General features: G+C 42.3%; 2 protein-coding genes and 1 long non-coding RNA gene across 14 annotated transcripts in view; 2 read left to right on the forward strand and 1 right to left on the reverse strand.

The window, feature by feature from the left end:
- Positions 1 to 4,392, forward strand: part of synrg (synergin, gamma) — a 27,702-nt gene extending 23,310 nt beyond the window's left edge. For 4 of the 11 annotated variants that reach the window (XM_054793372.1, XM_054793381.1, XM_054793380.1 and 1 more), the window contains one exon: positions 502 to 3,209. In XM_054793372.1, the coding sequence (XP_054649347.1) occupies positions 502 to 744 (243 nt within the window). In that variant the 3' untranslated portion in view covers positions 745 to 3,209. Of the gene's footprint in view, positions 1 to 501 lie in introns of all 11 variants that reach the window. The other 7 variants (XM_054793375.1, XM_054793376.1, XM_054793377.1 and 4 more) reach the window with 4 other exon arrangements.
- dusp14 (dual specificity phosphatase 14) lies at positions 497 to 19,261 on the reverse strand. 2 transcript variants are annotated; one of them, XM_054793386.1, is made up of 2 exons: positions 18,991 to 19,261; positions 497 to 8,629 (listed from the first exon to the last, which is right to left on the reverse strand). In XM_054793386.1, exon 2 carries the CDS (start codon positions 8,605 to 8,607, stop codon positions 7,975 to 7,977), a length of 633 nt encoding a protein of 210 aa, XP_054649361.1. In that variant the 5' UTR covers positions 8,608 to 8,629; positions 18,991 to 19,261; the 3' UTR covers positions 497 to 7,974. The 2 variants fall into 2 exon arrangements, with proteins under 2 accessions (XP_054649361.1, XP_054649360.1); XM_054793385.1 differs by having other exon boundaries at positions 4,985 to 8,696; positions 18,991 to 19,260.
- Positions 5,671 to 18,098, forward strand: LOC129190792 (uncharacterized). Its single transcript, XR_008573079.1, has 3 exons — positions 5,671 to 5,709; positions 6,512 to 6,619; positions 16,970 to 18,098. It is a non-coding gene; the product is annotated as an uncharacterized LOC129190792 (long non-coding RNA).
- Positions 19,262 to 20,431: the final 1,170 nt, after the last annotated feature.

The raw sequence follows: 20,431 nt of genomic DNA on the forward strand, positions 1-20,431 counted from the left end.
ACTCTATTATTCGATTAATCAAAACGACAACCTTCAGATTAATTGGAAATAATTTTAATTGCAACGCTAAGTGGCGTTAAGGAGCAAAGTGATCAGCCTGTATTATATAAGAGTTATATATGAATTAATTTTAAACAAGTGTACGGCAACAACAGCCGAGTAACATTTAATGCTCATGCACACCCGCAACTATAGGAGACTGGGCAGTTAATTTAATACAAATGTTAATTGGAGCGTTTGCAGTATCCGCCTGATGAGCATTATGTTTTGCTGTTGTCATGGTTGGCTCATCTCACAGTGTACAAGTTTTGGTTGAAAAATGTGTCAAGCGTGTGTTAAGTGTGTGAGGATGCTCTTCATCCAGACAGCTGCTGTCAGCCTAGCGGAGATAGTGTTTGACTTACTACGTTCTGTAGAAGCTTTAAAAAAATATGTATGCAGGGCTGCTTCTTGTGTGTGGGAGGCTGTGATTCACTTCACATGACTCACTCCTTTCTTTAGGTACCCATCACACCCATGAGCATCCTTAGAGTGCACTCTGCTGAGCAGGTAGTCAAATGCTACATGCATTTCATGTATGAACACCCACCATTCAAATGTTTTGGTAATAACAGTGTGTTGCAGAACTATGCAAACATCAATATTTGCCTTCTCAGGACACTGAATCAATCCCAGGTTGCCTTAGAACACGTTTTGTTTTGCCTCTCATCCGAGCAGGCTTCATCAATTCATGCTCTTGACTAGATAGGGACGGTGCAGGCTCCACAGTATTTATTTTGTAAGATACGCAAAACGACAGTCGTTAAGATGCACTGGTGTTGGGCCTCTGCCAGGGAACAGTCAAATCCAAATGGTTATGTGCACATCTGAAACCAAAAGTGGCTGTGTTGTGTTTGATACTTGTTAGAGGACGGAAAGGAAAGGAAGCTTTGTACTGTAGGTGGAAGATGGATGGTGTTGCAGCCCTCCTGTTCTGTTCAGAAATGGTTTCTCAGCCTTGACGTAGATAACCTCCCTCACTCTTCCTTCAAACTGCCCGTCTTCTCTCTCCAGAATATGTACATTTTTGTCCTCAGAGGAGTGCGGTTCTCTTTGAGACTGCTGAGTCTCGACCTAAAGATTTGACATGTGTCTGCTCATTGGCTACTGTTTGTGTTATTTGTTGAATCAGTACTACATTTTGCTATCATCACATACCTGTTAAGCATTGCAACGGATTTATAGTCATGCTGTTATATTTGTCAAAGGCTTTAGGGCCCAAAACGGTCCCACTAGTTAGAAAAATGTATGTTATACATTTTTGTCAAAATGACTGCGTCACATCTTTTCAGCAACACAATTTTAAAGTTTTTGTGTCTCTATTTTGCCATTGGACTTTTTTTCAATGGGAGAAAAACACTAAATATTCAATGTTTTCCAAAAATGAGGCGCAAAGTGGAATTGTTGGGATGAGGTTATTATAGCTGATATTTAGGAATGGGGCCAGTGTAATTTACATATCAGAAGTTGCTACCTGCGGAGATTTCCGATTCATGAGCCATGTCTGTGCTTTAAAGTTGTCAGCTTGTCAGCAAACGTAGGCGTAAGGATATAAACAAATGTAGCCAAAAGAGTATAAGTGAACGTAGCTGTCTCCACATGTGCACTGTAGCCGTGCCCCTCACACACAAGCCCTCCTCTTGCTTTTGGCGTTCACAGCCACACAAAACAGTCAGATATCACAAACTCTTAGAGGAAAACCGCTCTTTTGCCTATCATTCACAGTCCTTATGTGAAACATGAGCACATGTCTTTCTCTTTTCTGTGCGTTCTAAAGAGAGGAAGACAGTCAGCATGAGGGAGCTAACAATGCACGTGCCTACAAAAAACATCTTTGCGATACATGGAGCACAGAGCACATGATATCACAACGCAGGCCATGTAGCCGTGTATAAACAAAACATGGAATGTGGGCAAATACTTTACAGATCATTTGGTTGTCTATTCTTAGTTCTTGTTTCCTTGTCAGTATAGGTTTGTGTCCTATCGCATTGTTTAGGTGTGGACGCGTTATTTCTCAGTAGAGGCATGAGGCGCTGCGTCACTACGCTAGAAAAATAGTTCTTCGTGTAAGCTGCTACGATAACAATGTCGTTGTAGCTTGGGTAATCTACAGGTCATTTATGTCAACAGAACATTGTTGTCGTTTTTTGGAGAGTTCTTTTTGAGGGCTTTGTAGTCACGTGTGTGTGTGTGTGTGTGGACAACTATCCATCCATCCATCCATTTTCTATGCTGGAGCCTATCCCAGCTGACTTTGGGTGACAGGCAGGGTACACCCTGGACTGGTTGCCAGCCAATGGCAGGGCACATATAGACATACACATCTATGGACTATTTAGAGTCAATTAACCAACCAACCAATTAACCTAACATGTGGGAGGAAACTGGAGTACCCGGAGAAAACCCACACACGCACGGGGAGAACATGCGAACTCCACACAGAAATGCCCAAGGGAGAATCAAACCCTGTGTGGCCAACATGCTAACCACTAGACCACCGTGCGGCCCTGGAGACAACTTATGTTGGCTGATATTCTTCTAGTTACATTTGCTGATATTCTTTTGGTGTGGTTGCATATTAAAGCAAACAGAGCTCTGGCGTTGGCAGATATCCAAATTCAGGGATGAAATGGGTGCATCCCTACTTTTTATTAGGTAAATAAATGGTTTTGATCCATTATTTTTTAGAGCAAACATTTAAAAATATTCAGCCTTTTTACCCATTGGTCCCAAAACGGTTCCTGCTATAAAAGTGTGACGATAAATGTAACATATAGATATTTTTAAGGTAGAGGCTTAGATTTATTAGTTATGTGAAAAGCAGTCTATATGTCAGAGTTACAGTATATGACAAATATAGCCCTGTGGGATACATTGTGGCAGTCTTTCACCATGCATTTCTCGTGTTGGTAGCATTCATTATAGTAAGAAGCAAAACCAACCATTAGCCGCAGCTCCCTCCCGCTGAGTGTCCAAATGTCCTATCAGCGTCTCAAGTCTCACCTTTCCACCCCCGCAGGCATTCAACTCTGAGACGGACAACTTCAAGCTGCTGTACGGCGGCCACCAGTACCACGCCAGCTGTGCCAATTTTTGGATCAACTGCGTGGAGCCCAAACCGCCGGGCCTCATCCTGCCCGACCTGCTCTGACCTTTTGACTCACCTTGTCATTTATTTATTTTGTCACAAACTGTGGAGCACACTGAATGATAATGTCGGCTGGGTCGGATTTAATTCAATATTAAATGTGCTTTTAAGTAAGTATAAGGGTAGAAAGTGCTTGTAGAACCGGTGTTCCTTTGTTTGCATCACAAGATCGTTGAATGTGTCAGTCAGCTTCCATTTCTCTGTGGCTGTTATGGTTTTAACCTCACTTTTGAATATTTTTAACTCACTTCTTGGCTGGAAGGTAGATTTTATTTTTATTTAAACAAGTCTGTTTTGAATGTCTGGCCTCCACAGGGTATTTAAACCATGTACATTTTAGGCTTTTAAAAGGCGTTAAGGTTGGGATTTGTGGCAAATTTGGTGAAAATGCAATGATTGTTTGTGTGTGACGAGGGGTCATGGTAACTAATGTGAATGTAAATAAATGAGTGCATCAATTTGAATTATGCAGCTTTTTATTTCATTCTACAGCAATTCTATATCCACTCTGTAATAGTATAGATGGACGTTAACTGCTGTCAAAGTTAAAATAAACACTGGCAAGGCAGCTGTGTTACTGGCAACTAGTGGCGTTTTATAGGTATTGCTGGAAGTAATATCTCTTGCTCTTATATGTACGAGTGGCAGTGGCTCAGGAGGGAGAGCAGGTCATCGGTACCTTGGAAAGCATTATAAAAAAGTCTAATCCATTATTATTATGGTTATTATACAGGGTCATGCAAAATGATCTGACACATTTGTAGGTTAAATAAAAGGCAAAGTAAAGAAAGTGTTTTTATTTTCGAAAAGTACATATGTACATATAATGCCATTCTGTTTCATTATGTTTTAAAAATTAAATCAGTCAAATGGGATCCATTATTGTCCACACACTCAATGCAGATCCAGTAGCTCTGAAGTTAGTAACCCATAACAAGATCGTGTTTCCAGCTGGTACGGGATCATGTCTACCAAGATTGAAGTGCAAACGGAACGCTCGTTGTGTTGCAGTTACAGATTCGTTTGTTTTGATAAACGTTTCCACAATGAAAGCGCAATGCTCACCAGTACAATTCATGGCAGCAACTGAAAAAGAAACGAAGCAAAATGGCATTATATGAAAAAAATGGCATATGTACTTTTCGAAAATAAAAACACTTTTTTGTTTCTTTACTTTATTTGCCTTTTATTTAACCTACAAATGTGTCAGATCATTTTGCCTGACCCTGTATATAGTTCTTACTATTTTCCATGATTTGCAGCTATTTACTTATGACTATGTTGCCTCCTACATAATACAGCCACTCTTTTTTCCCAGCATGCATTGCGGTGTAGCTCAATCAGTTGTGGAATCACACAGGAGCCTTGTGTGAATATGAATGCAAAGCAGCTGTGAGAGCCTCATGTTTATGCTGATAACAGGCCTCGAGCTCCCGGCCTTGTTAAAATGGAAATGTATGAGTGTTGATACTCGCACTGATTGTGCTTGTGGAGTGTGCATACTTTGTATTATTATGATCGGAGGCTGCATGCCATCTGCAACCGGAATCTACGCGGATGTTTGCAGACGAGAGATGGATGTTTCCGTGAGCGAAAAGAAACACTGAATTGGATTTTTTTTGGAAAGGAGCACAGGTGGTCCGGAGTTTACAGCGGGTCGGTCGTGGTACAGCATTTTGTGGTTAAGAATGCACTCGCATAACTTGATTTTGGTCCGTAAGCTTGAGACTCGCTCGAGAACTAGTTACAGCATGCACCGGTGGAAGAACTCGTGCGGCCCGCAGCACACCAATGCAGTGTGTGCCCCGTGCTGGGCGGAAGAATACAGTATGTGCCTGCTCAGCCTCACTGACGATGAATAATATCGTCTATGTCTCCCAAGGGGCACTGAGCCAAAAAAAAGGAAAGCCACCGCCATTGAAGTGAAAATGAGCATCATAAAAAGCTCAGAGGAGACACGCCCACCAACATTGGCCACTCTTTTGGTCTGAACCGCTCAACTGTTGCGACCATCATTAAGGATAAAGATTATTGAATGCGAGAGGGATCATGGATTCCGTGCGCTGTTGCAAGGAAACCTGGAAGGGGAAGAGGTAATCCTTTCAGATTAGCCTGGGACAATATTTTAAGAACGTAGTGAGAGAACCGCAGAGATAAAGGTAAGTAGTTCTTTTATTACTATTTCATGTCATTTTTTATCATCTTTTAATTGTTATATTACTGTATTTTTATATGTCCATGTGTTCTGTGTACAGTATGAGTAACTTGCGAGTTAATGTAGGTATAAGATCCGACTTGGACTAAACGTATTTCACAGAATGCGCAGATGTTCCTGTAAATCATTCCTGTACTGATTGTCCAATCCCTTTACAAAGCCATTATTCGCCACTTGGGGCAGTGTTAAGGAGTGAAAGCAGTATTTGGTGCAATTGCACTCTTCTACCAATAGGTGGCACAGTGACGCTTCTTAACGTGATTCCGCAGAAGAAGAAACCACACCTTTCGTAACAGTTCGGGTGGTAACTTGGTTTTATCTGAACCATTTTTGCAGTAGCTTACTAGTGAATATTCAGATATAAGTTCAATTTAATTGTCAAAACGAATGTAACGGCCGCCGACAGAAACGCTAATTGCACACCGGTAGCTACGATGCTAGCGTTAGCATGCGGCTAATCCCTCAATGCTAATGAACGCTGTACTGTATATGCTTTTTAATTTCGTTATTAAAACACACCAAGCTGGCTACTTAGTTGTATTGAAATTAATGGAAATGGAAAATATTTAGAATACGATAAATTCCAAATCTGTAACAAAATAGACCAAATATTGATGTCCATTGAGTGCACTACTCGACTGCCACCAGCAGCAGCGCTGTAATATTTTGAACATTATTCTGCTCACTTTTACCACAGATGTACAGTATACAAATGTGTATTTTATTGCATTCAGTCGATTAATCGATGACTGTTAAGTTCCCAATTAATATAGCAATTAAAAACCCATATTCTTGTTCTAATTGTAGTTCGAAAATTTACTAAATGATCATGTCACATTAATGAAGCCAATGACTATCACGATGGATTTGTTCCATCTGAATAATTCCATCATGTAGATGTGTGGCTAAGACACAACAAATTAGTCAATGAGTCACATTGGACTCCAGGAAAATTGTGGTACTAAATAAAAGTGACACACAAGCTGGTGTGTGTCTCCTTAACCTCCGTCGGCTCCCTTGAAGCCTGGCATGGTTGTTCTCGCTGTTTTAATGATGGACGTTAGTACCCCGTCGCATGCTGAGGGATGTGTTTACTTTCTATACAGAGGCAGGAGGCCCAGTGATGGGAGAGGGAGAAAAAGATGGCGTTTGGAGGAAATTTGCGGCCTGAAACTGGTGCATCTACCATCAGACCAGCTCGGCCGTTTCTACAGGTATTAGCGGCGACTTTACAAGTGTGTAAACAAGATAAATAGCTTTCATTGCCAGGTGCCTGATCCTGTGTGACTTCACCAAATGAAAACGAACAACATGTTTGTTCCTTTGACATTTCCAAAATTTGAAACATCTCTTGATGGAAGATGACAGGAAGTTTATTTTCGGGTTTGCATCAATACAAACAGCAATGTCACATCTTAAGGTCTTTATTCTCTTTTCCAAATTCAAATACAAACAAGTGCACAATTGCTTCATTTGTCAGACTGCAGAGTAAAAAGCAGGATAAGAGCATCTCATCTCCAGATAGTTTTAAAAAATTATCACATCATGTGTAAGGTTGAATATTGCACTTTAAAAATATCCCCAAATTGACTGCAGGATCTACAGTATATTGTGCTGCATCATACTTGCAAAATAATGTAGCCTTTTTGTAATAAACACTGTTACTGTAATTGAGCAGTATATATTTGTCAATTGAAATACAGCTCTGATTGGACAAGAACAGGAGCACTTGCCCTGTGCTACACTGGAGCCTCCTCTAGAACTTTCTGTACATCTTATGTGTGGGTATTTTAGCCTTTAAAAAATACGATTTCATAGCATCTTTTAAGTTATTTTCTTCCTAACATAGGCATCATTCCGCCAAAGGGGTAGAGTTCTAGACCAGCACAGAGTAAGGCTGCAGTGTGTGGAAAACCTCTAGTAAATGGTGGTAAGTTTGTATTGAATTTTGACATGTTTACTGAAAAACGTAGAGTAATATGAAAATCCAGTTTCTAAATCTTGTAAATGTGTTTTTATACAGTACCTATGGAAGTTTTTTTCATTTTAGTTCACTACAGTACTAACAAAAATATGGAATTAAAAAAAAAATCAGTGTTCTCTGCAATCGACTATTTAAAATAAATTGTTCTTCCTGTTCTGTTACTTGTTGATCATTCTTTGTCAGCCAGGCAGTAGAAAGCAGTGTACCGTACCGTGATCAGTACCAAATATGTGAAGTATCGAAATCATTAGGTAGCCTTTCCAAGTTTTGACAATAGAAACTGAAATCGCTTGGCAGAAACGGGGCTTATCAACACATTGCAATCTAAACTTATATTTTGTCTCTGTACACTGCACTTAAAAATGCTACCATAGACTTTGAGCGTGCTGCTCTGTAAGACTTGCACAAGACCATCACATGACATCATGACAGGGAACGGAGCCAAGCACAGCAAACACCAGGTGATAAGACGGCACCGGTGTTTGCATTGTGGTCCTGGTGGGTCTTTTCAAGACTGACTTCCTCCTTCAAAGCGAACCAGAGTTCTTTCAAAAAGCTCCCTCGGTCTTCAAGTCCAGTGGTGGCTCACAGGCCCCAGTACGGAGACAGACTCCTGCGGTCCCTCTCGTAAACATCCGGTATGACCCCATAGGGCGTCTGCACCATCTTCACAGAGTTCCTACCGAACAGCTTCCTCTCATACTCGATGAGCTGGCGCCAGAAGCCGCCGTTGGGTCTGATGACAGGCCGGCGGGCTTTGACCCAGGCGTGGGCCTCAGCCAGGGACACGCGGTGGTACTTCATGAGGTAGGCCAGGCACAGCGAGGCTGAGCGGCTGACGCCCGCTGCGCAGTGCACCAACACGGCGCCACGCTTGCGGCCCACGCTGTGGATCTTGTCGGCCACGCTGTCGAAGTACAAGGAGATGGGTGAATGCGGCATGTCGGCCAGCGGCACCTTCACGTACTCCATGTGCGGCCAGTTGAAGTTGGGCAGCTCAATGGTGGCGTTGACCACGCACGTGATGCCTTTGGATAGCAGCAGGCTGCGGTTGGACGCCACATTGCCCCTGCTCAGGAACAGGTTGGGAGTGATCTGTGCAATGCCCCCAAGAAGGCTCCCATTCTCCGGCAGCAGCCTGGGCACCGTTGCCGGTACCACGGAGCTACGATGGTGATGATGGTGCTGGTGGAAGAAGCCTTGGCTGCGGGAACCCATGGAGGAAGTTGACAAAGAGAGTCTAGGAAGTTTGAAAAGATGGGCAATTCTTCAAGAGGCGAGAATCATAGTCCAGCAGACAGACGCCTCTGGAATGCAACACAATTAGTTTAATTCTTGGTTAGAGAAATGATACGCAAGATTAGGGCCCTATGAGTTCCACGTTACTGGAATCGCGTGCGGAATCACGGAATTGGCCAATATAAACAGAATTTACTGTTAAACGCGTAAAGTGACTTAATGTGAATGAAGTCATTGTGAGGAAAAGGAACATTTGTGAAGCTGACAAAAGTTAGCCAAGCTACATTTCTTTATGAATTACTGGGCAAAATTGTCCAATGATGTATTGCATCAGTACTTTTAAGGATTTTTTGCATTAATTAATTGACGTTTTATTCACTAACCCAGAAAGCTTAAGGACTTTTTACATTTAATTGTAAAATAAGTGTAAAAGGTAAAACACAAAATTGTAAAAAGTTAAAAGGGAAGAATTAAAAAAAATGGAATTTGGGGAAAAAAAAACTGATTTCATAGGGCCCTATCAGATGCATGTGGAAAATATACCCATTTAAGTTCATTGTAAAATAGCCAGTTTCAATAGTGGAGCTCAAGGATGATGAGGAAGTTTGAAAAATGGGTATTCTGTAGGAGAGAATCAGGCAGACTATTCTGGAACACAATTTCTGTTGAATTCTTGCTTATAGACACTCCAAAATCATTTTTAAACTGTAAGGATACTGATACTATTGTCAAGTTCTTCTGGACTAAAGCCGGTCTGCACTTGAAAAAGCTCAGATCGTCGAGGAGGCTTTATCATCCCAACTCCAGTAGCTTTTCTTAAGTTTTATTTCACACTTCCAACTATTTACAGGAGCTTGGCAGGTTAAGTTGATAACCTTTGAATCAAAGAGGAATGGTATCAAATTACTACTCAGACTAACCACTGTTGTACCTTGAAACAACAATAGTTGTTACATACTCTTCGGTCTTCTCTCGTTACCATCATTTTAAGTAGTGCCGTCTCGTCCACTAAATTTACCAATTACTCTTTACAACCACCTAGCATCATATAATGCGTGTCATAGGTATCAAACAAGTCAATTTTGCATCATATTTGTATCAAATATTTGAAAAACATGCATTTTTAGCATAGTAGTCATACGAATTGTCATACTCTTTGATGAACACACGTACAGTCATATACAGTCAAACCTGTCTTAGCAGCCACCTGTATAGAACGGCCACTGAAAAATCCCCCGCAGAAAATTTACGTGTTGTAGACCCGGTGTATAGCGGCCACCTGTCTATGCGGCCAGCTGCCACCCATTTTGTATCCCTTGGTCAATATCTGACCGCATGTAGCGGCTAAAATGCAGACTCAACAGAAGCTTCATGCACGAAGTTTCGTTTTTTTAAGCAATGAAGCCGTCGTGTGTAGACTTTAATTACTGAGTCGTAGCTCAGTCACAATCATTCACAAGATCCACACAAACTGTCAGTAAGCCGTCTTCTTTGGAGCTTGTTGCAGGCCGTGACACCGTTTATTTCCTGGTGTGAGACAATGTGCACTGGTCAATACTGTAATGCCCCTTGTTGTGGGGAAGGAGAGACTCACGTCGCCGATGCACTTTAATCGCTTTATTAACAGCGGTTTATTAACCTAGTACTGTAGTTCTTTACAACTTTTATCCGCAGTCCCACAGTGCCCTCTTCTGGTCAACATGTAACAGTATAATTATATGCATCTGCAAACACAAGCTTCTAATCACAGACATCTTAATCTTAATATGTGCGTGCACAAATTCAAAATGGCCACCAACCTGTCTATAACGGCCACCTGCCTATAGCGGCCACTTTTGCCGTTCCCTTTAGTGGCCGCTAACCATGAAATCAAGTGGGAAGAGTTCTGTTGAATTTGGCTTATTTGTTAAAAAAAAAAAAAAAAAAAATCACATGGCAGTGAAACCTGTCTATAGCGGCCACTAAAGGGAAACGGCAAAAGTGGCCGCTATAGACAGGTTTGACTGCCATGTGATTTTTTTTTTTTTTTTTACAAATAAGCCAAATATAGCTATATAGCGGCCACTAAAGGGAAACGGCAAAAGTGGCCGCTATAGACAGGTTTGACTGCCATGGCCAAATTCAACAGAACTCTTCCCACTTGATTTCATGGTTCCTCAACCCAAAGAGGTCAGACCAGTTTATGGGTTTTCCAACCCATCCATCCATTTTCTATACCGCTTCATCCTCAGTGTCGCGGGGGCATGCCTAGCCCAGCTGACTTCGGGCGGCAGGCGGGGTACACCTTGGACTGGTCGCCAGCCACATATAGACAAACCATTCACACTCACAGTCATACCTATGGACAATTTAGAGTCGCAAATTAACCTCACCTGCATGTTTTTGGGAATGTGGGAGGAAGCCTGAGTGCCTGGAAAACCCACGCGCACACGGGGAGAACATGCAAACTCCACAAAGAGATGCCCAGGGGAGAATCGAACCGAGGTCTTCCCGATCTCCAGGCTGTTCCTGTATTGGCCATTGTGCTAACCACTAGACCACCGTGCAGCCGGGTTTTCCAACCTTAAATTGAAAATTGCCTGGCTTTCTCCTGGCTTGCCGTTGTATAAGTGTGTTGACACTAACATGTAGGGTTAGGGTTAGGGTTAGGGTTAGGGTTCCTGGCTTGGCATCCTTGCATCAGTGGGTCTCTCATGTGAAAAGTTGCTCACCATAAGGAGAAATTGGATTTCTTGCCAAATCAAAACAAAATTTCCTGTCTTGGTTTCCTATTTGGACACTGGTCACCTTGATCTCTCCAATCCGGAGGAGGTTGATGTTCCAAGATCCCGCTGATTTGTTTGATTCTGTTCCATTTCTGGTGTCTTCAGTGTCACGCGGTGTGTTGAGCGTTTTTTCAAACTTGCAAGTTTGCCAAGAGCAATGTTTGTTCCGATGTTTGCTGCTATGTTTGACCACAGTTTGGTTGACTCGGTTGATGGTTCGACTCTTTTGTCGACTGAAGGATGCATTTGTGCTGCAAATGTATGGGCTTTGACTCGAAATATTAGGAGCAATAAGAGCTCTGTATCTTCATCTTGGTTGACCGCTAACCTATTGAAGGTTTGCATTTGGAATACCTGTTTTGTCCTGGGAAGAATGGAAAGGGTCTTCCAGAGCGGTCTCTCACTCTTCCATTGATGGTTTGACCTTTTTAGGGCCATTTCTTTTGGATTAATTGCTCTCCATTTTGCTTGAATGCATACTGCTTCAAATCCATTTTGCCATCTAGTGTCGTCAGTGTATCCGCTTGTGATGATCTTAGCAATGTTTAAGTATCGAGTAGCCTCCTGAACAGTCTGAATAGCTCTGCCCTTCTGATCTAGTGGTGTTAAAGCTGCCTTTTGACTTTACAAGTCCTACTTGGATCACTTTGTGTTCCATTTGAGATACAGGACATTTCCATGTGTTTGTCACTGCCGTCGTCAAATTTGATTTTATTCAGACTTCCTTGCTAGTCTGGTATTGCAAAACTTGTGTGGAGTTCGATTTGTGCATCTAGAAGGCTTTGACAACTTGTTTTGGGAGCTTAGTCATTGGAGCTTTAGTGGACTTTCTCCTCCCACTTTGGCCTGATTGAGCCCGAGGTTTAAGGAAAAAGTATCCCGCCTTTAGGATCTTTTCAATCTCTTGAATGGTTTTGTCAAGTTCCTCTTGACTGTCTTGAGAGGTTTGGCGAGTCAATCCATCAGGTACTTCAAGGACCTTGTATTCTTCAGCTACTTCAGAAGTCGTCAGAATGGTTTGTTCTTCAACTACTTAGAGAGGTCGTCAGATTGGTTTTGTCAATTTTTTCTTGACATTTGGGATAGGTCAAGATATCAGATACTTCAGAAACCTTGTGTTCTTGAAACTACTTCTTGAGATGTAGTTTCTTGTATAGTTGTCTGAGCAATGCAACCGGTTGGTCTGTCTTCAGTGTTGACTTTTAGTGATGCTATTTTCACCCATCTTTGATGTATCATGCTTGATGAAAGTGATTTGTTGGTAAAAGCTTTTTTTTGGTTTCGCCTTTGGATGACAAGCTTTCTGACCTCTTCTAACTGAGGTACGCTCTATCGCAGTACTCTTCTTGGGTGTGACGTAATTCGCAGGCTCCTAATTTAGCCATAGCAAACCTTTTGTCATGCAGTCCAAGACCTTTTGAAGATTTTATGTCAATCAACTCCACACACAACGCATGTGCTTTCAGAGTCACTTGTTGAGGTTGATGCTATGATACATGCTTGCTTTCTCTCAACAGTGTTGACAGGTTCACTTAAGCAATGTACAGTCATGGAAAAAAATGATTAGACCACCCTTGTTTCTTCAGTTGCCTGATACAACTAAAGGTACCTTTGTTTGGACAAATATAACGATGACAACAAAAATAGCTCATAAAAGGGAATTTTTTGGGCAGTACAGTGCTATAGCTATTCATGTAAGACAAGAAAACCATGGAAGTTGCTAGATATCAGCTCTTAAATTAAACTCTTCTGAGCTATATTTGTTATTATATTCATCCAAACAAATGTACCTTTAGTTGTATCAGGCATTCAAATGGATCAGAAAATAACTAGAGTCTAGCAAATTCTTCTCAGAATTCCTTCTTCATCTTGTCTGCCTTAAACCAAATAAGGTAGACTAGCCTTGTAAGGGATCTTTTAGCAACAGCCCGCTGCTTTCAAGTTCTGTTAGTTCTGGTAATTGAGCTTCCATTTTACTGGTCTCAGTTTCATCAGCAGTTTGACTTGGAACCCTTTAAGGAATTTTTCCATCCAGCAAGTGCTCCGTGGTTGTCAACTGTCAAGTTCTTTTGGATTCAAGCCAGCCTGCACTTGAAGGCTGAGAAGATCGTCAAGGACACTATCAACTAAAACTCCAGTAGATTTTCTTGAGTTTTATTTCACACTTCATCTGTTTACCGGAGCTTGGCAGGTTAGGTTGATAACCTTTGAATCAAAGAGGAATAGTATCCAATTACTAGTCAGACTAACCACTGTTGTAGCTTGAAGCAACAATAGTTGTTACATACCAGTGGTCTCTCCGGTCTTCTCTCGTTACCATCATTTAAGTAGCGGCGTCTTTTGGTTGTCCACTAAATTTACCAATCATTTACTGTGTACAACCACCTAGCATCATATAATGCATGTCATAGGTATCAAACAAGTCAATTGTGCGTCATATTTGTATCAGAGATTTGAAAGACATGCATTTTTCGCATCATAATCGGCATAAAGAATTGTCATACTCCTTTGATGAACACACGTACAATCGTGCAGTCATGTGATGCTCATTTTTAACAATATATTCTCAAATAAGCCAAATTTGACACAACAACAGACACAATGTGCCACTCAGTTGTGAGGCTACCCTCTGTATGTCCTCGACACGTGAGTGCAGAACCAACCCACCCCCCATCATTCCTTGGGGCGAGCAACTCATCTCATGTTCTCACACATCTCGCTCCTAAAGACATGCTGCATGATAAACATGAGGTACACCTGACTCAATATAACAGCTCCATGGTAATATCTGCCTTCACAAAGATGAGATTTATTTGTTTGTACTCGTTAAGATTGCGTGCCACGGTGACACATTTGGCATTTTAGTACGATTCCAGGTTCATTTGAAGAATCAAATGAATCAAGTGTCAGCATGTGTGTGACGGAAATTGCTTCTTGTCACAGTGCTGCTACAGCCCGAGGAGTTACTTCACACACCGCTGCGCTTGTCGTCGTGCGTCATCCACACCTTGTGCACGGCTTTGCCCTGCGGACCTTTTTTTTGTTGTTGTTGCTTCACCCCAACCCCTCCTCCCCATCTTCAGCAATGTTCTAGTTATAGTAACAACATAGCAATAACAAGACATGGGTCAACTGGTTCCACACGGAATTCACCCTGTCAAGAGAAACGGCAGTTGCAAACTCAGGACCATGTACTCAAATATTAATCAGCAGCCCAAAATAGAGCGACTGTTCATTCCTTCACTCATCACAATCAGACACATGCACGCTAATGTCATTTTGAAAGGGTGCTAAAAAGAAGGCTTTAGAGCAGAGGGGTGTCCAAAGTCCGGTCTGTGCACCATTTGCTGCCTGCTGTTCAGGTTTGTTGTTGTTGTTGTTGTTGTTGTTGTTGTTGGCCTGTGAATTTAAAAAAATATATAACAAAAAACAGCCTATGAGTAAGTAAATTACCCCTTTACGCACCAAAGTCGCAAAATTGTGACAAGCTGAGTTTAACACGCTATAGAGACAAATATGATGCCTCATGTAGTTACTATTTTACACCAGGAGATGGTGGACATCTGTAACTTTAATCTGAGCGACATTTGTGGATGTGTTTCTAAGCAAAGTTCTGGAGTTTAAGGAGTTTGAACCCCCGCGCACACGGGAGCTCACGGCTGCTGGTGGCAGCGAGTCCGCCCGCTATGACAGTCCACAAAGCAGCACATTTTGGAGCTTCAACGAGTTCAGGGTCGCAGGAGGGGACATCCCAGAGGAGCATTTTACTAGCTCAGAAGACAAATTTGATTTCATTTTAGTTTCTATTTTGTCTGAAAATGTTTTTCATATGTTTCTCCTAAAAGACAATGTACGGTGCGTGTGGCACGGGTGGTCAAAACACCGCTAAAGGAGGGTGGGGGGAGGGTAGCGGGAATGTAACAAAATGCGGAAACGGGCAGTCGTGGTAGAATGCGCGGCTGGAAATACACTACTAATAGCGGAGGAGGCAGCAGTGGTGTTCAAGATCCAGTGGTAAATGATGATGATGATGATGATGGCTGGGTTTGCTTGAGAGATGTGGAAGAGTATCACAAGTGTATCAGACATATTGATGAGCCTGTTAGGTATCGTGGAGAAGGGAATCTGACAATTTCTGGCCTGGTGATAAGTAAATTTACTCCCATCCCAAACGTTGCGTCATACTGATGATTTTTCTCATTTACAGTATTCCTTTATCTCTAACCATTTTCAAGCTACAGCCTTTTAAAATCGTCATATCAAAACTGAATATTTTATTGAAAAAACTTTGGTGCCAAATGATATCGGCTTGATGGGGAGATGCTCCACAGAGCAACAAGCTTGGTAGCTCAGTTAGCGCGTCCGACGTGTGGAATTATTTCCAAGTTTGGCCTTTTGGATTGTAAATATGTGTAAGCAAAGGTCTTCATGAGATGCCAGCTGACGTCGTGCAAGCTCAACACACCGAGAGGACAGCAGCCACGGAGCACAGGAGGCACTTTTTAGTTGTCAGATGTGGCTTTGTCACGCCACACAGCTGTCAAAAGCCTAAAGACAAAACAGCCCACTAAAAACACTACGCTTTTGACAGATGGCATCTAACGCATCTTAGAGAAACGGCTTCAATTCGCAATGAAAGCGCGGGTTCCGCGAGGAGGAAGTAAGGCGTCTTCCTTTTAAATCAGGGGTCTCACACTCAATTTCACTTGGGGCCAGCGGAGGTAGAGTCTGGTTGAGGCTGGGCCGCATCAAGTATTGGGAGTAGGGCTGGGAATCTCAGGGTACCTCACGATACGATACAATTCACAATACATCCATGTGATAACACCACTCTTAGTTCAGTGTTGGTGTTTACTTGCCCCTGGAAGTATGTAAGTAACACTGAGCTTGCCCGGATGTTGCGGGCTGCAGTTACACTACTCTTTGATGTCCAGTCGCGGGCCGCAAGATACAATTTGGTGGGTCGCAAATGGCCGGCGGGCCGCGAGTTTGAGACCACTGCTTTAAATGGTCATGATTTCTTTAATGACTTTTGTTGAGACAAAATGTTGAAAATATATATCACACTTTAAAAGGCACTGTAGAAAATGTATTTTAAAATGTGTACCTCGGCCCCTTTGTGGCAGCTTTGTGGCAACATGAGGTCTGTTACCTTCCTGCAGCTTCCGTGTCTTTTCTATTGCCATACTCGTAATACTAATAATAAATACATAGCCCCCAAATTGTCGATATTGAGAAAGAGCCGACTGATTAATTAAGAGGAAACAGCAAACATCACCTTATCACGAACGAGCGTGTTGCTGTGGCAACCCACGGAGCACCCTAACATGGCTGCCATATCAACAGGCACATGAAGAAGAAGACAGGGGAACCAAATAAACGATGCACCACCAGCAGCACATGGTTATTTATACACATGGTGGAGGAGGAAGGGACTGAATTTGGAGGTTATGGCTGCACTAATCTTCTGTGCTGGACAACAGGAATGCTGTCACTCAAAAGAATCAAACAGTGAAGACAGTGTGCACCATCCCAGTTTATTTGACGCAGCATCATTGATCATTCTTATCTTTCAGTAGGTGGCCCACCACCGCCGCGCCTCTGCCTCTACGCACCTGCTTGGTGTGGAAAGATTCCACAGGGCTCTGGTTCCACCTTGCCTGACACAAACGAGGAAACCCGAGCCACCAGCCGGAAAAACGAGAGCCACGCTTCCTCAAAAAAGGTTGACTGCACGCACATTGACAACTGACTGTGTGTTGAGGAACCCAAGTAGTGGAATAGCCATGTGATAAGAATAACTGGAATGGTTAGAAAAGTTAGAACACAGACCTCCACCAGGTACTGTTAACAGCAGTACAAAGTGAAAAACAAACATTGCTCACTGCCATATTTGTATGTTAGCAAGCTACTTCTTTGTTCATGGAGGATGATGGACAGGATGACAGGACTGTACTATTTTTTTATTTAACATTGAGAATATTTAATATGTCATCCTTCACTCTGTGAAGTCGTGGAATTGCCGTTTGTGACGTGTATTTTCTCACCGGCAATTTGTGCTGTCAGATGTTTGCAGCATTTCTTTAAATGCTGGCTTTTCAACTGTACATTCCTTTGGCGATGTATTAAAGTAGGCTCTCTGTGAACGCAAACCATTTTGTGCTGCTCCGTTCCGTTTGTATTTACTTTGCTGATCAAACTAGTGATGTGTCGGTAGCGAACGAATCGGCTCTAGGAGTCGTCTCTTTGAAATGAATGACTTTTTTGTACTCTTTGTGCTTTTGTACGCATTTTGACCCTTGAATATGCTTCGCTGTGCTCCAGGTGCACGTTTTGTTGCATTTCACCGGTTTCAATTTTGATTTCAGTCCGTGAAATCGGGATTGAAACCTTACTGTGTCGAGGCGTCATCTTAGCTAAACCAGCTCGCTCCTCTCCCTGCAATCCCCTTTGTGTAACATTAACGGCACCTCCCAAAAAAAGCGAACTTCCTGGAAGAGCCTTATTTCCTGCGTGCATACGAGGTGTTCAGAGGTTCACCTACGATATCGGATCAACATTTGCAGTAAAAAGGGCTGTTGTAAGGGATCAGTCGGTTTCTGCCGGGATAACACGAAGGAAGCTACCAAGTTGATACTAATAACTAATAGTTAATGTCTTTAACATTCTTTAACATTTTTTTAGCCTTCTTAGAAAAATAAAAGGGAGGGGGAAATAAGGAGCAACTTTAGCATTTTGTTAGATATGCTGGTGTATTGCAAGAGGAGTGTAACGTGTCAAAGCATAAACCAGGGGTGTCAAACTCGTGCCATGGTGGGCCGAGACACTGCAGGTTGTCTTTCCAGCCAGTCACTAAAGCAGGTGATTTTAATGATCACACTTTCAGTTTGAGGGAAGGAGCTCATCAATTAAATCACCTGCTGAAGAAACTGGTTGGAGAGAAAACCTGCAGCGTCTCGGCCCTCCAGGGCACGAGTTTGACACATGTGGCATAAACACTTTTCTTACCTCCTCCTTGTCAACAGGTCAGTCTACGTTTTAATGTCTGTGTTCAACAGTTGGCAGGATACAGAAGTGATGCTTAGATTTTTTTTTTTTTTTTTTTACGGATGGAACAAAATAATACTTTTTCTTTTAACTTTTAAGTGACTGATGCCACAAGTGTCAGTGCATTAAAGCACACCCAAGATCTGTTATAAAGCCTTCCCAGCACCTTACAGCTCAAAATGATAGTTTTACTTTAATGCATAAACTGCATATTTTGCGATAATTCACCAATTTTATATGCACATTTGTTTTAATTCCTCATCTGTTGCGTCACATTCGCCTTTGCTATGCAATAACTTTAATTCCAAGACTATCAAGCACCTTTGGAATATACTGTGTATATATAATGTGTGTGTGTGTGTGTGTGTGTGTGTGTGTGCGTATATGTATATAGGGACTGTACTGTATATATACATATATAGTAGTATTTAGTAGTTATATACTGTATATCGTACCCTGAATGCATTCGTCAATAATAAAAAAAAACAGCTCAGCTTTTTTTTTTTTTTTTTTAAGTGTTGGGTGTCGGGTGTTAGAAAAGTCAACTCACCGCTCGGGAAGATGGTGAAGATGACGATGGAGGATTTTGAACGCAACGGCCGTAACAGTGCACCGTGCTCGGGTGGGCTTCTTTCCACATTTAGCGTCAAAGTCAGTCCACTCAAATCACGCTGAGGTGCCGGCAGGGTGGGAGGGGTCGGCGGAGTCCACGCAATGTGCACGACACGCCAACATGACGACAAAGTCCACCCAAAAACGCCAGAGGCTTACTGCGTCCGCCTTCTTGCTCAGCTCACCCGTCACAGTCAACGTAAAGGGCGTAACGGCGACACGCAACGGCGCCACGTAACATTACACTTAAAACATTTTTTTTAATCATGCAAGTTTTGATGCTTGTGTTTGTTAGATTTGAAATTGGCCGTTTTAGGTACCACCACTTTCCATAACACGCATGACTAAAATAATTCAGCCTTTACAAAGCTTTGTTTACTTGAACAATATGTCATCAGAAGTACTAATAATCTGTTCCAGGGTCAAACTGTCACCTCTTGTCAAAACTTTATGTACTTTATGTGCAGTGCTTTAGTGTGGGGACAAAGTGGTATAGAGCGTGGATGCGTGGATCTTTACTATAATTTTCTGGACTGTGGAAAAGTCCTTGATAAGTGTTTCAGGACACAGGAAGTAATGTCACAAAAGCATAGAGCGCTGCAGGCTGAACAGACTTAGAAATGTAAGATGAGTCAGGGACTCAGACATTCTCAATGATGAGCACCCGTAGCCACATTGTTCAACCGGTGAATTTGATTAACCTCCGTGCGTGTGTCACAAGATAATGGTGATACCACCACCAAACTCGTCACGCTTCTATCTAGATAGGCCTTGTCTGATCACATGCTTGTTCACACTACAGCCACAACATTAGGAACACCTAACAGGTTCCACAAGAGCTACATCAAAATGAATGTGTAAAAGTGCTTGTTCTGGATTAATAATATTGATATTATTTTGATTGATTGATGGTATAACCGAAGTGAACACAGGTACCTCCCCCAAACACAAATATTTCTATATTAGGTGGTTGCTCAGCCAGAATATGCAAAAAAAATTAACTATTATTTTTTGTATGTATAGGAGTGGGTGGGGGGGGGGCTATGCACGGCTTTCTTGTTTAAGGCTAAGAGCGAGGAAGCACGTAAACTGGTGGCGGAGGAGAAAGGCGGAGCAGAGTTCAGCTCCGGGGCGCCGATCTGGTTAGTCACGACTCCTCGACCCAGAGGATGAGCTACAGGGTGTGTGTGTGTGTGCTGTGACCTGTGTGGGCCCTTCCATCCACAACACATGCATTTTACTGTATTGATGGCATTTTGAATGCACAAGCCTGAGGCCCATTGTTGTGTCATTCATCCCCAAGCATCACCTCATGTCAGTACATCCCCATACTTGCATGGCCAGCATACACACCCATTCAGCATGTTTGGTATGCTCCG

This window comes from Dunckerocampus dactyliophorus, chromosome 12 (genome assembly GCF_027744805.1).
Source record: "Dunckerocampus dactyliophorus isolate RoL2022-P2 chromosome 12, RoL_Ddac_1.1, whole genome shotgun sequence".
NCBI lineage: Eukaryota > Metazoa > Chordata > Actinopteri > Syngnathiformes > Syngnathidae > Dunckerocampus > Dunckerocampus dactyliophorus.

What these genes read in the sequence shown, in the direction of transcription:
- dusp14 (XM_054793386.1), bottom strand. Translation starts at nt 8,607, where the DNA reads ATGGGTTCCCGCAGCCAAGGCTTCTTCCACCAGCACCATCATCACCAT.